Source organism: Poecilia reticulata, linkage group LG1, assembly GCF_000633615.1.
Source record: "Poecilia reticulata strain Guanapo linkage group LG1, Guppy_female_1.0+MT, whole genome shotgun sequence".
NCBI lineage: Eukaryota > Metazoa > Chordata > Actinopteri > Cyprinodontiformes > Poeciliidae > Poecilia > Poecilia reticulata.
In genome coordinates, this window is record NC_024331.1 from 19,580,288 (window position 1) to 19,594,354 (window position 14,067).

General features: G+C 41.2%; 1 protein-coding gene across 2 annotated transcripts in view; it reads left to right on the forward strand.

The window, feature by feature from the left end:
- Window positions 1–14,067, forward strand: part of lcorl (ligand dependent nuclear receptor corepressor-like) — a 28,954-nt gene that overhangs the window by 13,162 nt on the left and 1,725 nt on the right. The window contains exon 7 of one of the 2 annotated variants that reach the window (XM_008413060.2): window positions 628–2,161. In XM_008413060.2, coding sequence (XP_008411282.1) covers window positions 628–1,672 — 1,045 coding nt within the window. In that variant the 3' untranslated portion in view covers window positions 1,673–2,161. Of the gene's footprint in view, window positions 1–627; window positions 2,162–9,061; window positions 13,987–14,067 lie in introns of those variants that run through there. The other variant, XM_008413050.2, reaches the window with a different exon arrangement.

Below are 14,067 nucleotides of genomic sequence, written 5' to 3' on the forward strand. Positions count from 1 at the left end.
TTGCCTTGTCTTCCTTTTGTTCTACAATTATGTGCCATTGTGTGTTGGTGTATCACATTAAATGGAAACAAACTACAGTGAAGTTTGGGGATGTAATTCCTGGAAAATGTACAAGCGTTCAAAGGTTATGACTACTGCACGACATTGTAAAAGCTAGCTTGTATTCGATATTGATACTTTGATTCCATGGGGTTGACTCTTTTATCTCTTGAGCGGTAACGTCACAATAAAGGCTTCACCATTACCAACACCCCAGGATTGTACAATGAGACAATAAGGACATCATTGCAGTACTCCACAACGTATTTACTTCCTCTTTTATTGAACTATTTATGACCAACATGTAAAAGTCCCTGGATATCTCAAAGCTGCAGGGGTTGCATGCCATTCACAGACTGTCCCACCTGGACGTGAAGAGGCTTTGCTGCACACACAGAGTGTGTGTGACAGACAGGCAGCAGTGTGTGAAACAGACTGAGAACATACAGACATGAAACAGTTGCAGTGATGTTACCAACACAAGGCATAAAGGAGTGGACCCCTGAGTCTTCACCCCACCCTGTCCCCTAAGCCAACCCCCCTCATCACCTCCATCCTGACCCTGCTGTTTGGTCCTCCCATCCCTAGGAGGCAGCACAAGCCGAACGAGTACATTGAGAGGAGCTGGGAGCTGTCTGAGGGGTTGCTGTCCAAGGCTTTGAAGGATATCCGCTCAGGGAGGCTGCAGGAGCAGCGAGCTGCCTTGCTCTATGGGATACCCCTGCAAACCTTGCGGCAAGGTTTGGAAAGCTGGACTGACGGGAAGCTGGATGTGCTGCATCAGCTTAAGCAAGGTGGCAGGGACTGTAGGGATGAGGCAACCTCAAAAAATGCGATGTCCTCAACATTGGGAGGAGAAGCCCGCCTTGTCCTGCAGAAGGTGGCAGCTTGCGCGGAACAGGCGGAAATTGGGGGAGGGGCAGAGGAGAATTCAGAGTTTACTTTCCCATCGTCTACTCTCGCTCTCTATCAGCTAACTGGCCAACAAAAGACCCTCCCCTACTGTTTGTCCCAGCTCAGGAATGCTCTTCAGCGACCAACAAGTCCACCTCCCAGTTTGGGATCTCCCACATCCCTGCGGATTCCTCAGGTTCGTTCCATGTCGGTGTCAGCAGAGAACTGCAGCACGACTGAAGATCTCCATCAAAGTACCTCGCTAACAGAGAGTACTGCCAGTCTGTCTTCGGCATCTGCCAGACCTTTATCTTTCTTCAAACTCAGATCGCCTTTGTTGGCACAAAGCTGTTCAGACAGCGCCAGCCAGATACCTCATCGTCTGGGACCACGCAGATCCTCATTGGATGAGCCAGAAGACGGTTGCCGGGATAAAGACAAACAACCCAGGAAGAAACGGGGAAGGTATCGCCAGTACAACCATGAGCTGATGGAGGAAGCCATCACCATGGTGATGGCTGGCCGCATGAGTGTCTCTAAGGCTCAAGGAGTTTATGGAGTGCCACACAGCACACTGGAATACAAAGTCAAAGAACGCACTGGAACTCTGAAGAACCCTCCCAAGAAGAAATCTGCTACCTTTTCTTCATCTAGTTCCAACTTGTCTGGATCCGGTACCAATACCAGTTCCAGTAACTCAGGAAGTCTTGCATTAGCTGCTGACACGAAGAGTTTTTAGACCACAGAACGCCTCAAAGTCCTCAAAACTTGAACAAACCAACTCTTACAAGACAGAAGTTCTCTGGAGACTTTCAGAAATTCAACTCTTGCCTTTAAGAAACACATTGATATTAATATTCAGGTCTTTTGTGTGTCTGTGATGTGATAGTCATACTTGAGGTTGTATTTTTCTGACATGGTCCTTGGCTGTTTTTAACCAGATTTTTTTTTAATTGCACAGTTTTCAGGTAACTGTGGTGCTCACTGCATCTTTAGTGTACATGGACTACTAAACCAAATTCCCAAAACCACTGAAGTTAAATGCGCTTTGTGAATTTTAATTGCATTCAAAAAAAATTTCCACAAATTCTAATTTAGTGAAGGTGCAATACCAATCTTATGCACTCTCTTTTAAATTGGGTGCCGATAATTTTTTCCCGCAATCCATCCATCCATCCATTTTCCTGCACCCTTGTCCCTTGGTGGGGTCGGGAGGGTTGCTGGTGCCCATCTCCAGCTGGCGTGCCGGGGTACACCCTGGACAGGTCGCCAGTCTGTCACAGGGCAACACAGAGACACACAGGACAAAAACCATGCACACACACACACTCACACCTAGGGGCAATTTGGAGAGGCCAATTAACCTGACAGTCATGTTTTTGGACTGTGGGAAGAAGCCAGAGTACCTGGAGAGAACCCACGCATGCACAGGGAGAACATGCAAACTCCATGCAGAAAGACTGGGGCCGGGAATCGAACCCAGAACCTTCTTGCTGCAAGGCAACAGCTCTACCAACTGCGCCACTGTGCAGCCCTTTTTCCTGCAATGCCATTTCAAATTACTATGAAATGAAGCAGTCTGTAACAAGACGTTTCTCAAATGTACAAAATGTCACCCTTTGCATCGTTTGTACCCATTTGGAGAACTAATGATTTTAAAAAATTATTTTTAATCTACTCGGTCTACTATAAATAAATCTTATGTGACCCCATTTGGTGGTCCAAGTGGGGATCTGAAAATAAGAAATACAGCACTGTCCTCTGAGAATAATACACATATTAACTAAGTTATACATAAGAGTTATGAAACTACAAAAATATAATAATTTTACAGTTTGTTTATTGATGTGTATTGTACGTAGGACGTTGTGATATGGCAAATTATTGTGTTTTTCAGTGGGAAAACTGGCCCTAATTGTTACCGTTAACTCTGCTGAGGATCAGTTATGAAAAACACAGCTTTGAACCTCTGGAGCTCTGAAATAAAGTGTGACTCTCATATTTGTTTCTTAGCTGTTACACTATTAGGCTATTCAGGTTTATATGAGTTCTTGGAACTCCTTGACAGTGGAGTATTGATGATTGTGTTTTTCAGCTTTCTATCTCTCTGGGTTTTACCTGGGCTTCTCAAGTGACTTAGAGCCATTACAACTTTTGAGGTATTTGCTAACATTGTTAAACACCTCTGACAACAAGGAGATTGTACATGACATAAAGAGTTTTATGTTCAAGAGATTAGTTTAAAACCAACTTTTGTGTGCTTTTGTTTTGTGCGGGCTTGTCTGGAACATTTGTTGGAATGCTACTGTGCTGCATGTTTTACAGTGCACTGAGAAGCGTGTGGACACGTCTGTTCTTTGTACATGTACTGCTTGTAAACAATGTTCTTTTCTTATCAGATATTTACTTAACTCTGCTACAGTAGCTGTATTACTGCTAACCTCATACATGACTGCTGCTTAACTTTACTCGACTGTTTTCCCCGCACATAGGCGTGTAGCTTTGTTGAACACTTATATAAAACAAAGACTCAAAGATGCAGAGAAGAGCATGAAGCTGAAAGACAAATTAGCGTTTGTTGCATGTACAGGGCGCATTGTCGTTGATAACTATTTGTTCTTTACTGGAGACTACAATAGTTTGTTTTTTTTTGTCTGAAATGTCTTTCTGATCGTATCTATATAATGCAAGGCTTAAAAGCTGCTGCTTCTTCTGTTCGTGAAAATTCTAGATGTTGGTACTTTTAATGTTTGCCTCTCAAATGGGCCTATTTTCATGAATAGTGCTATTACCAAAGCAGCATTTCAGGGTTACCCACACAAAGCTGCTGTGATTTATTTTGCTGCTATGCTAGCCTGTCTGTTTCCTGTGCTCTTACACCATCTGACCTCATCCTATTATACAGTACCTCTGAATCTCATACATCCAGTGTCCAGTTTGGCATTGCTTGTGATGGAGGTCTTATATGTTTAGAAACATTTATGAGCCGTTTGTTTCTTATGGAAGAGAGCCTGAGTCTATAGTCATTACCAATACTTTAATTCCTGTATGTATAGAAAGCCATTTAATGGAGAAATTCAAATCTATTAGGATATTTGCCATGTTCCTTGAAAAGCTCCCCGTCCCCCAATTTTCTTTCGTTGTATACGAGTATTTTTTGTGTGATTGTCTCTACAACTTTTTTGTTCACTGTGTCTCAGGCTACCCAGTATTACTTTAGGTACTCACAGTTTGATAACCTGGAGTAAAAAGACAATGAGTTTATGCCAAGAGAATATCCATGTAACCAGCGACTGCTTATTGTATCAAAGGCCCTTTTCGCACATGTTTTATATATATATATACACACACACACACAGGTCCTTCTCAAAAAATTAGCATATTGTGATAAAGTTCATTATTTTCCATAATGTAATGATAAAAATTAAACTGTCATATATTTTAKATTCATTGCACACCAACTGAAATATTTCAGGTCTTTTATTGTTTTAATACTGATGATTTTGGCACACAGCTCATAAAAACCCAAAATCCCTGTCTCAAAAAATTAGCATATTTCATCCGACAAATAAAAGAAATGTGTTTTAATACCAAAAAAGTCAACCTTCAAATAATTATGTTCAGTTATGCACTCAATACTTGGTCAGGAATCCTTTTGCAGCCTTCAATGCGGCGTGGCATGGAGGCAATCAGCCTATTGCACTGCTGAGGTGTTATGGAGGCCCAGGATGCTTCGATAGCAGCCTTAAGCTCATCCAGAGTTTTGGGTCTTGCGTCTCTCAACTTTCTCTTCACAATATCCCACAGATTCTCTATGGGGTTCAGGTCAGGAGAGTTGGCAGGCCAATTGAGCACAGTAATACCATGGTCAGTAATACCACTGGTTTTGGCACTGAGCAGGTGCCAGGTTGTGCTGAAAAATTAAATCTTCATCTCCATAAAGTTTTTCAGCAGATGGAAGCATAAAGTGCTCCAAAATCTCCTGATAGCTGCTGCATTGACCCTGCCCTTGATAAARCACAGTGGACCAACACCAGCAGCTGACATGGCTCCCCAGACCATCACTGACTGTGGGTACTTGACACTGGACTTCTGGCCTTTTGGCATTTCCTTCTCCCCAGTCTTCCTCCAGACTCTGGCACCTTGATTTCCAAATGACATGCAAAATTTGCTTTCATCCGAAAAAGTACTTTGGACCACTGAGCAACAGTCCAGTGCTGCTTCTCTGTAGTCAGGCGCTTCTGCCGTTGTTTCTGGTTCAAAAGTGGCTTGACCTGGGGAATGCGGCACCTGTAGCCCATTTCCTGCACACGCCTGTGTACGKTGGCTCTGGATGTTTCTACTTCAGACTCAGTCCACTGCTTCCGCAGGTCCCCCAAGGTCTGGAATCGGCCCTTCTCCACAATCTTCCTCAGGGTCCGGTCACCTCTTCTCGTTGTGCAGCATTTTCTGCCACTTTTTGCTTCCCACTGAGGTGCCTTGATGCAGCGCTTTGGGAACAGCCTATTCGTTCAGAAATTTATTTTTCTGTGTCTTACCTTCTTGCTTGAGGGTGTCAATGATGGTCTTCTGGACAGCAGTCAGGTTGGCAGTCTTACCCATGATTGCAGTTTTGAGTTTTGAACCAGGCTGCGAGTTTTTAAAAGCCTCTGGAATCTTTTGCAGGTGTTTAGAGTTATTTTGTTGATTCAGATGATGAGGTTCATTGCTCGTTCAGAGAACCTTTTCATGATACGCTAATTTTTTGAGACAGGGATTTTGGGTTTTCATGAGCTGTGTGCCAAAATCATCAGTGTTAAAACAATAAAAGACCTGAAATATTTCAGTTGGTGTGCAATGAATCTAAAATACATGACAGTTTAATTTTTATCATTACATTATGGAAAATAATTAACTTTATCACAATATGCAAATTTTTAAGACGGACCTGTATATATATGGTAAAATGAAAATAAAATCTAGAAAATATATGTACAGGTACTTAAATATCCACATGTAAAAATTGACTGTTTCAGCTAACAGATGAGCTCAAGAACTCAAACACGGTTTCAGACACAGGGTCGTGGTTTCCTAGGTGTTTAAAGCCCATGGAAATGTTGCTTGTCCTTATTCCTCTTTAGCCTGCTGGTGAATGTGGTGATGAGGTTTTTAAGTGAATGCTGCTGACCATTTTACCTATATTCAGTTTAGAATGAACTTAACTATTGTAAAGGATTTTTATTCAAATTCTTCTCAGTCCAGTGACTTGTATAAGTTTTTCTGCTCTGTTGGCACACAGACGCACAGGTGCTGTAGGAAAAGGCATTTATTTTATTTATTCAAGAGATATGTCTATAGTTCTTTAAATAACCAATTAGATAGTAAATCCTGAAGGACAGAGTAACTGACTCTGAATCTGACCTCACAAGGCCCATGTTAATGTTAAAAAATTAACTTACTAATTATTAGTATGAAAAAAAAATTTTATTAAATAAAAAATAATGAATAAGTTACATTTAAAAATAATTAGTTGGCAAAATAAATACAAATAATGAATAAGTAAAAGAGGTAACTAATAAAAAATAAGTTTGGAAATGAATTGCACCGTTAAATAACAGTACTAATGTTAATGCTATTAAAAATGACAAATAATAATTCATGTCACACTGACTGGAAAACTAGAAATTCTTGTTTTTTTTGTATATTTGGTACATCAATATTTTATTTATTTTATCTATTTATTTTTATATTTTTTGGCAGCAGCCATCCTCCATAATTCTTCCCACTTTTCGATATTTTACAGACCTTGTAAAATGCAGGTGCAGACCTGTATTTTATCAGGTCTGTACGAGTGGGATGAAGGTTTTACAAAGGTACATTTTAGGCAATTTGGAGATTCAGATTAAATAAAACTGCATGTGTGAAAAGGGCTGACCTAAATTATAACCGAGCCCATTTTCCCACAAACAAATGAGAACACATTAATGTTTTAATGCAAAAGACTAATTGCAATACGTTGTGTATAGACATTGTAGACATTAGGGTTGTTAGGTGAAGAGTTATTTTTGTTTGAACTGTTTGCAAATCAGTAAAGCAACTTCACATTAATCTTATATTTATGCATTAATAAACTATTGCACTATAATTTATTTATTTTTTGTAGAATCCTGTTTTGCTGTGGTATGCATTGTTATTTATGAATTGTGGCGCGTAACTGTGATTTTTAGGCTTGACTGTAGACGTAACTGATTTTTTAGGCTTGACTGTAGATTTAATTTTAATTTACGACGGGGCACTTTCATCCAGTGTGATGTGTAATGCTACAAGTGCATGGACGCTTTTGAACTTATATTATTTCAGTTCAGAACTGACAGAATTTCCTCATTGTTGTGTTTGTGTTTATGTTTCTATAAAATAATTTAGAAATTACCTTGATTATTATAACTCAACAAGAACACTACAGAATGTAATTTTATATTTTGTACAGTTTGTCCTTGACAAGGTCTAGACCCAGAAAGTACTTAACTATCAGGTAGAAAAAATTTATTCTCTAACACGCTATTAAAATTAATGTTGCTGAATATTTGATTTTTACTGGGAAAACATCTGTAACTGTTGGCTGTTTTGAACAATAGGCAACGTTTTGAAACTGTTACTTTGTTGGCAGAAATGTTGATACAAACATACTGTTGCCATACAATGTGAAAATGCCTTTGAGCGTTTCTACAATCGTTCCTCCTGCTTTCAGCAGAACATCTCGGTCGCCTTCAGCAGCTGATAAATAAAACAGTTCTCCACATCAATCAGTAACTTGTACTGCCTTTAATTCCAAAAATGTATATAGCACATTGTATTTTGACGTGGACAGCTGTTCTTGCTGTTTTTGAGGAACTGCCTATGCGATGCAATAAACTGGCAGCTTTATATGGTGCTTACCTATAATGTTTTAGTCTTAGCAATTTCATTTTTTGTTCATCAAAAAAACCTTACTGGCAAAAAAAAAATATTTCTTTAGAGCAAGATTGTGCTTGAAAAACTAAATTCTGAATTTTATAATAAAATTGAACATACTTCCTGTCAAGGGAAATGATTTAATGACAGCTACTGGCCACCAATTGGCAAAATATGGAATAATTAAAAATACCAGTTTGTCACTTCAGCCTAGCTTCACTGAGACCCCCACGAGGACCACAGTTTCATATTTAGACATGTAAAACAACTTCATTAAATTTCCAGCTCATCTAATTTTGTAAATAATTATTCTTAAATAAATAGTTTTCATAAAATTATAATACATATAACTCCAAAAATGAGAGAATCTGGGGGGAAATAATTACATGGTACAAGTAATTTTTACTGGTATAGAAGAAGCTCTCCATAAATTAAATGTGTAATATAAATAAATACTAACATTCACAATTTAATAAAAAAAGATATTACCAGTACTCTTACCACCAATACTGTAGTTATATAATTTCTGATAACTTTATGATCTTGCCGGGTTGTCTGGAATTATGGCTTCTCTTTAGTGCAGGCAGGCTGAATTGACATGGTTTATTTATTTTTGTCCAGTTAGAGCAATCTTTTAAGATACAAAGTTGAAAATCAGCAAAAGCTAAGCAATATCATATCACTCTTTGTTTTATACTTTTATTTCACCCTAGAAGTTGCTCGTATCCCCATTCAGACTGTATTGTCTACTTTTGTTTTAAAATGAAGCATTATGCCACAAGTCGCTCCCATGTTGCCTTCCTACACATTTAGCACTGCAGTATACATAATCTTAATAGCAGTTAACCATCAACTTGCCACATACTATATGATCATGTTGAAACATCTCTCCACGTAAACATTCGCACGTCATGTATACCATACATGCACAGCAATAGTGTCAGTTCACAATAAATGTTATCTCAAGTCCGGATAAACAGCTCTGTACAGAAATTCACAGTCAGATCAATCCAATCATAAAGACAGATTTGAATTCAATCCTAACTCAAAGTCAGTTTATCATGGTAGGTCTTACTGTTTCTATCTCAATTTATAGTTGGTGACAGCTGTGCTGAAATTCTTTGTGAACAATTATTTGCTGACTTGTGTTTGTTTCGGTTTATCCCTCTAAATGAAGGTTTTGCATTTTTATCTTTAGTTCCTGGCTGCCATCTGTTACAGAAGAAGGGGGAGTTGTGGGACAACGAGGGACTACGTTACGCCATCGTTCTGCTTTGGACACCGTTCTACGTTCTCTCTGCCCACCACACCAGTCCTTACTCTACCAAATCCTTAAATTAGCTCATCAGGAAAAATTGCTTTCATTTCACAGATCAGTTGGTCAGGCTGAGTTTCACTGCTGTCACTGTGGTATAAACCCGCAAGTTGATATAAAACCCCAATCAGTCTTTTTAAATGAATGTAACACCCATCACTACAGGTTCTACTGCCCTTCAGGTGATTGTAATCATCAAAGTCGTTGCAGTTTCCCATACCATCTGGGGGACTCTGAATCTTATGACAGCCTTCATCACCACCCTTTCAAAGACTGTAACAGTGAAAGTCAGCAGGGCTCAAGCTCCGACTGTGTGCAGAGGTGCAGGACAGAAAAGTGTCCAGCTCCATGCTCTGAGACGTTACACTGTAATTCCAGCCAGAGCCACGCAGCAGGCTGTGTAAACATGCTGACGTCAAATGTCTCGTCTACACTGTTATCACAGTCCCCACTGTGTACTTCCTCCTCTAGATTATGCAGGTCTGTATTTCATAAGAAACACCTGTCTTGCTCCTGTTCTTGTTGCCAACCCCATGTCTGTCCGACATCTGTCAGAACCAGAGAAGAAACGGGTTTTGGATATGGGGATAGCGCTTGTACTGTTCTGAACAGAGAGCGGAGTCCTTCTCCTCCTCGTCTTTCTCCTATTCCCCAAGATATCAGTAAGAAAATGGAAGAAAAGCCACCATCGCTTTCCTATCACACTCAGGGGAAGGAAGCTGATCTTACAGGTAAAAACAGTCAGAGGAGTGTTTGCCACATGGCAGGTGTAGATGCAGACGCTGAGCTGCAATATAAGACTATAGGACATAATCAGGCAGAACAGAATCTGGGGGGAAGTTCGCTGCAGGATATTGTAAGACGCGTCACTCGTAATCTGGACACCATCACAGCAGACCCTACTCTGGTCTCTACAACAGCTCTTTATGTTTCTGAAGACCAGTCCTCAGATGCCTCAACCAGCCAGCCATTCCATGCTGATGCCCAGCTGACTGAAATCATTACCACAGTGCTCCACACAGGCAGTGCTAGTGACTACAATCTCAATGAGCTGTTTAACCAGCATCATAACAAAGAGCCAAAGTCACCTAACACCCGTTCCCGTCGGCGGCAGGAAATTCAGGTCGCTACTGCAACACCTGCTGATGATGCGTGTGCCAGAAGGAATGCCTTAGCAATAAAAAGGGAGTTGGCCATGCTTGATCTGTCATACAGTCAGAGAATGGGACCACAAGCTAAAAAAGTAAGAGTGAAAGCAAAAAACATGTCTGTACCTACTTCTGTCACTCCCCCAGACTCAGATCTAATTAAAGAAGTTTGTAGAAGAGAGACAGAAGCCAGGGTAGAACTTGGAAAGAATCTAGATCTAGGGGTTAATGAGGGAACACCATACATAGTTTCTGTTGAAAGTGACAGGGACAAAGCTAAGGAAGATGTGAAGGCAGTGATGGTAACAGATGAACTTGGGACTGAACAGGAAAAGAGAGAAGGGATAACATGTTTTGGCAAAGGTGAGCTTACCATTTCTAATGTTAGACATGCCCCTGAGCTGTTGAACACATGTGGAAAACAAGTCCTAAAAGGTGACCATGCAGTGCAAGCACAGACAGTATCAATGACTCCCCTTTCTACTGACTGTAATAAAGAAGAAGCCATGTTGGATCAAAACTATGATACAGACAGCACACCAGATAAAGGTACTCATAGTCCAATGAATGAGGGGCAGAAATGTAAGTCACACCAGTCCAGGGGAATAAGAAAGTCTGTGAGGAATATAGTCCCTCCACAGCGACTTTCTTCCTACATCACATGGCATACTCCTATTTCTCATGCCTCATCTGTAGAAACTGACATCACCCTGGCAAAATTAGACAGTAAAACCCCTCCGTACCCACAGGAACACAAAGGGAACATTACCTTTGAGCCAACACCTAAGGAATCATCTGAACCAATGTGTAAACAGTTAGAGGGTAAATGTCAGATCTTACAGAAAACTGAGGCCATTGAAAAGGGGAGTTCTCAAAAAGACAGCCCTGAAAAAGAAACTGATAGCAGTGATAATTCTGCATATGGAAGGCTCCGGCCATCTACAAGAAGACTAAAAGCTTTGAAGATGCTCAAAAGTACAATAAATGTTAGCAGCCCACCTAGCCCCAAAATTCAGTACATCAGCCCAATAAAGCTCATGTATGTATCCCAAGTGAAGGATAATGAAGGAGTTAAGTATAGTCTTAAGTCGGCAGGTTCCGGTTCTAGTCTACAAACAGAGGTGGCATTTGACCCATGTGTAGAGTCTTCATGGGCAGGGACACCTCAGAAGCACAAAAGCCAAAGCAAGGAGAATGCAGTATTGCCCGCAAAGAAGAGTCCTTCACCAGCAAAAGCAGTTAACTCACATGAATCACCTACATCGTCACTGGCCAAGTCAGCAACATGTCAGTCTTCACCTAGGTCAGCTGCCTCTTCACCTAAAGGTAGTGCAAGAACAAGTGATGGTACTCCATCCAAACGTTTGTCTGAAACTGAGAACCAGCGATCACCACGCGAGTTGGTGTCCCTCGCAGAAATCACTCCTCCAAAACGACGTCCAGGCCGACCAAGAAAGCTAGGACCCCAGCTCGAGCAAAAAGTGAAAAGGCCCATTGGCCGTCCACGAAAACAGAAAGATTCAAATGCTGTATCGGAGTCTAAGTCACTAAATGGAAAAGGTTCTAAAACTGATGCTGAAGACGATGTCACCAAGAACCTTAAAATAACAGTTGTGTATGGCCGTTCGCGAAGAAACAAACGAGTGGTGTCTGAGAGTTTTGACCAGCTCCAAACAGATTTCAACAATACTTGCCATGCAGTGGATCTTAAAAGTAACTTGGGCTTTTCATTACACTGCTCAACAAGGAGCCCATGTATCATTAAATCATCCCCAGAAGAATTTAGTTTTATTAGAACTGCAAAAGAGCCCCCAACTCAGTCTGTCAGTAGCATTAAAAGTCAGGTGCCTGTTGAATCTGCGCCCTTGAGAAAACCAGGCAGACCTGCAAAAATTAAGATCTCTGGAATTTCAGTCACTGTTACTTCTGCGTCACCTCGGCGTCGTCAAATTCAGATAAATAAAGAGACCCGGATATCACCTAAAGCAAAACCTCCAAAGAAAACACTCCTACTAGAGTCTGAAAAAGAGCCTTGCATAGGCAGCAGTCCATTACCAATTAAAAGTAATTCATCGGAGGTGGTGGAAACAAAGAATAGAAATAAATGTGAACTGCCAAATCAGACTATACCATTAAGGCACTCAAAAAGGGATAGGAAACCCTCAATACACCTTGTGCATGCTGTTGCTACCTCTACCTTTGGGTCATACAAGTGCAGTCATGCTTTGTTGAGGCGCTCCAGGAAGCTTCTTATAAACAAGGCTAGTAGTGAAAGGAGACAGGAGGATCAACAAGCAAGTGCAGAAACTCAGACACTAAAACGACAGCCTTCTAGAAAAGAGCGAGAAAGCATCACTCAAGATCTGAGCAAAGTGGCAAAAGTTTCACTAGATTCAATCTTTAGCCCCAGAGAGACGGTACGGTGGTGGGCGGCATCAGCTAAGGAGAAGACAATGAGCCAGGAGCTTGCCAGACGGATAAGAGTCATCTCTGACACGTGGATCACTCATTCTCCTGATGACCAAGACAAAGAAGTGGTCCATAATTCTAATCTAGACACGATTGGAAACAGTCCAGTAACCAGAAAGTTGAAAAAGTCCTCTGCGGTCAGAGCACTGTTTGATTGTTCACCCAACAAACCAAGGTCCTGTAGCATGCAGCAGATCTGCTCCTGGTTTATGCAGACCACCGAGACACAGTCTTTGGCTATTGTCAAGAAGGCAAGCTCCCGTAATCCATTTGAAATCATGCACTTCCCTCGTTCTACCAATAATAAAAATGTTCGCCACAGTCCGCAGGCAGAGAGACTCCGCAAGCATATCAAGAAGTTTCCAAAGATTGTGCCAAAAAGTCCTCTACAGCATCAGCTGGCTCTGCTACGACTGAGGAAGAAGAAAAAGCTTCATCAGATACGTCGACGACTGTTTGCTTCCAGACTTGCAGTGGGCAAACACAATCGAGGTGTTATGCGGCGGAGATTTAGCTTGTCTGCTCAGTTTCAGGCCACTTTGTTTAGGGTGAGGAGAAGGTTTTTAACTTTGAGAGAAAGGGAGAGGTGGCAATCGTGGAAAAGTAAAAAGAAAAGCAAAAGAAAAATGGCCTCCTCAAACAGGCCAATAGCAAATGTTCTTCAACTAAATCATCATAAAGCATTACACAGATCAGCAAAACAACTACCTGACTCTCTTCAGGAAAGTTCTCCCGCCTGCTCTGTCGATCAAACTCTGAAGCATGCTATCCACAAAGAGCAGAAGCTCTCTTCAAAAGCCTGGAGTCCCGAGAAGCTGAAAGAATGTCGTGTGTTTCTGAGGAAGATCAACTCTCCAGACAACGAGTCAACCGAGGAAGAGGGAGACTCTTGCACTGTGACACTGGATAACGGCTCGCCTTCTACAGACTTCTTCGAAGGAAACGAGAAGGACCTGGAAGGAGTTGCAAAAGCTGTGAGAAATGGAAGAAAAAGGAGCTTGAACAAGAGGATTTGCTCAAGAAAGCAGCCCGATTGTGCACCCAAATCGGTCTCAAATGGGAAACAGAGGGATAAACACAATCAATCTGAGGCAGCATCCCCTGAAACACCCCAACCACCACCAGCAAAAGTGTTGAGACAATCGCGAATGAGGGGCCTGACCGGGCCAAGATGGTGCGACTATGTTATTGGTAACTACCCTTTTCCTAGTTCTTCAATTTGAAGACATTAAAATTTAATAATTACAATGTAGCCTGTCAAATTAAAATGAT